At 47.2% G+C, this 2,500-nt stretch overlaps 1 protein-coding gene and 1 long non-coding RNA gene across 2 annotated transcripts in view; one reads left to right on the top strand and one right to left on the bottom strand.

The window, feature by feature from the left end:
- LOC138950620 (uncharacterized) overlaps positions 1-2,500 on the top strand; it is a 130,591-nt gene that overhangs the window by 114,298 nt on the left and 13,793 nt on the right. The gene's annotated exons all lie outside the window — the stretch shown is intronic.
- LOC138950616 (beta-hexosaminidase-like) overlaps positions 1-2,500 on the bottom strand; it is a 10,062-nt gene that overhangs the window by 5,729 nt on the left and 1,833 nt on the right. Inside the window, exons 3-4 of the mRNA XM_070322324.1 lie at positions 1,949-2,211; positions 765-1,005 (exon numbers count right to left, since the gene is read on the bottom strand). Of these exons, the coding sequence (XP_070178425.1) occupies positions 765-1,005; positions 1,949-2,211 (504 nt within the window). The remainder of the gene's footprint in view (positions 1-764; positions 1,006-1,948; positions 2,212-2,500) is intronic.

The following is a 2,500-nucleotide window of genomic DNA, read 5'->3' as shown; positions in this document are numbered from 1 at the left end:
CGCGGATTCAACTTCGGGGTTAATTAAGGAAAGCCTTGTAAAGTAAAGTTTTTGTCTGTTCCAAAAAGCTCACCGCCAAGATGCAAATAAAAATTATACTCTTGACAAGTCTAAGGTCGGGAAATTGCGCGTTCCTTGCGCACATACGTGTCACTCTCCGGCTACTAGTGGGGTCCTGATTTGGCCTAAACGGTCCGCTGGACCCTAAAATCAACAGTTAACTAACTAACTAACTCTCCGGCTACCACCAAAACTCCTAGTCCTTTTGTAACCTAGGCATCCAGAATACATGACACTTACTGACATTGTTATCCTTGAGCCTTAGATCAGGGTATTGACCGTTGTGATTGGTGCGGACCTCCTTTAGCGTGCAATTCTAAGCCCTTCCCACACTCCTACTTGTTCAACCACCAGTTCCAGTCCAACCGCCCCCCGCCCCTCCCCCCAAAGCCCCCAACTCTACGCCAAAAGCCCACATCTCATCCAAAACACCCCCCCCTCCCCCCCCCCCCCCCCCCCCCCCCCCCCCATCTGTCGTTTTTTATTTGATCTTATTTTAATGGGGTTTTTTACCACTTATATTGTCCTTGAGTTTGAAGTCAACGCATCCAGCGTTGTTTTTGCCTTAAGAGTGTAAGGACCACCCACTCCACTCCCCTCCAGCTCCACCAGCATCACAACCACCTCCCCCCCAACCTCCACCCCACCTCTCTCAATAATCCTTAACCGTTTCTACTTTCAAAATGATCTTGAAATTATCCTACCGACAATGTTGTCCTTCAGCTTGAGGTCGGGGCATCCAGCGTTGTCCTTGCCACAGACGTCCTTGAGAGTGTAGGGGTCACCCAGGCGGGTGATGGCGATGTTGTTCCACAGGTGCTGGGGCTGGAAGAGGAAGACCTTACGGTTGTCCGTGGCGCGCGTGGCCCAGTAGAACCCCCGCTCCTCCGGGTCCGGCTCGTACGGGTGATCAAAGTACAGGTGGGTGGCCTGGCTCATGATCACCTGGCAAAAGGGACAGGTCATCTTGAACATTAGCGTTGTAAATTCAAAAGGTTATGGTGAACATTAGTGTTGTAAATTCAAAAGGTTATGGTGAACTTTAGCGTTGTAAATTCAGGGATTTTTTTTTTTTTTACTAATTCAGAGGCTTATATTGTAGGATATTTTCTGCTACAATACAAGCCCCTGAGTTTGCATAATTTGGCTCATAATCACCCGGCAGAAGGGACAGAAAATCAATTCAATACAACTTATTTATCTGAATGAAGAACACCTGGAACGGGGACAGGACATCTTTAACTTTGGCGCTATCAGGGCTAGACCTAGGACAGCTTCCATGGGCCCGCAACACAGTCGGTCAACTGGGTTATAGAAACTCCAAACCGAAGAAGACAAAGGGGAAGAAGAAAAAGAAGAAGAATAGCTTCATTTTGGTTTACCAGTGTTGTTCCCAGACCTCTTCGGTCATTTATGTATTCTTTTCAGATCTGACGGCAGTGTTCTGACCCGAAGCAGGTCGAATGTCTGACAGCTTTGATATTTCTTCTGACACTACAATGTTCGTGAATCCAGGACATTTTTACCGATTGAATCCAGGTCCAACTGACAAATTGTCCTCTGTGACCATGAAACAACAATGGTAATAATCTCTCACAGTCTTACCTTATAGCCCAAGTTAACCACAAATGTAACTCAGTCTTACCTCATAGTCTCGGTGAATCAAAATGACTCATAGTCTCACTTAATAGCCCAGGTGAATCAAAACTGTATCTTAGTCATACCTTATACCCCAGGTGACCCAAACATCTATTTCAGTCAAACCTCATAGCCCAGGTGAATCAAAATGTCTCTCTTTGTCTTACGGCCTAGCCCATGTGAACCAAACAGATGCAATCTCAGTCTTACCTCATAGCCCAGGTGAACCAACAAGGTATCCCAGTCCTACCTTATAGCCCTCGTTAGCCAAGACGTGAGCCCTGCTCGCGGCGCCCCACTCCCACACGTTCTGCCAGGCGTTAGCGTACACGTCTCTCGGCTTCATCTCGTCGCGGGGGATGGGCTGCCCCTTGTCCATGATGCCGTCCTCCCACGCCGCCAGGTCCAAGCCCTCCTCCGCGGCCAGTGCCCCCACCCGTGTGCTGAACATTAGCTTGAGGTCCGTGCCGTTTTTCACGTGCTCGCTGCACGCCTTGGAGTGTATCCACGCTCCTGTGTGTTTGGAATGACAATGACAATTACTATGAAAACAACAATGACAGTGACAATGACAATTCTTTATTTAACGAGGGTAACAGATTAAGCAGTGATCTGCTTTTTTTTACATCCAGCCCTCTCCCTTGGTCAGCCAGAAACTAAATCTGTTCTGTTTGTTATAGTATTCTGGAATGAGTATTTCGCTATCGTGCTTATATACTGCTGTTATGTCTTCACAAAGAGTGCTTAAAATAAGCACTGTGCCCGAGAGAAACATCCTTAATGCCATAATAATCATGTTGTT

The sequence above is a fragment of the Littorina saxatilis genome, linkage group LG16 (genome assembly GCF_037325665.1).
Source record: "Littorina saxatilis isolate snail1 linkage group LG16, US_GU_Lsax_2.0, whole genome shotgun sequence".
Classification (NCBI taxonomy): Eukaryota; Metazoa; Mollusca; class Gastropoda; order Littorinimorpha; family Littorinidae; genus Littorina; species Littorina saxatilis.
Note: the sequence above shows the minus strand (reverse complement) of the source record. Positions and strands in the feature narration are given on the sequence as shown.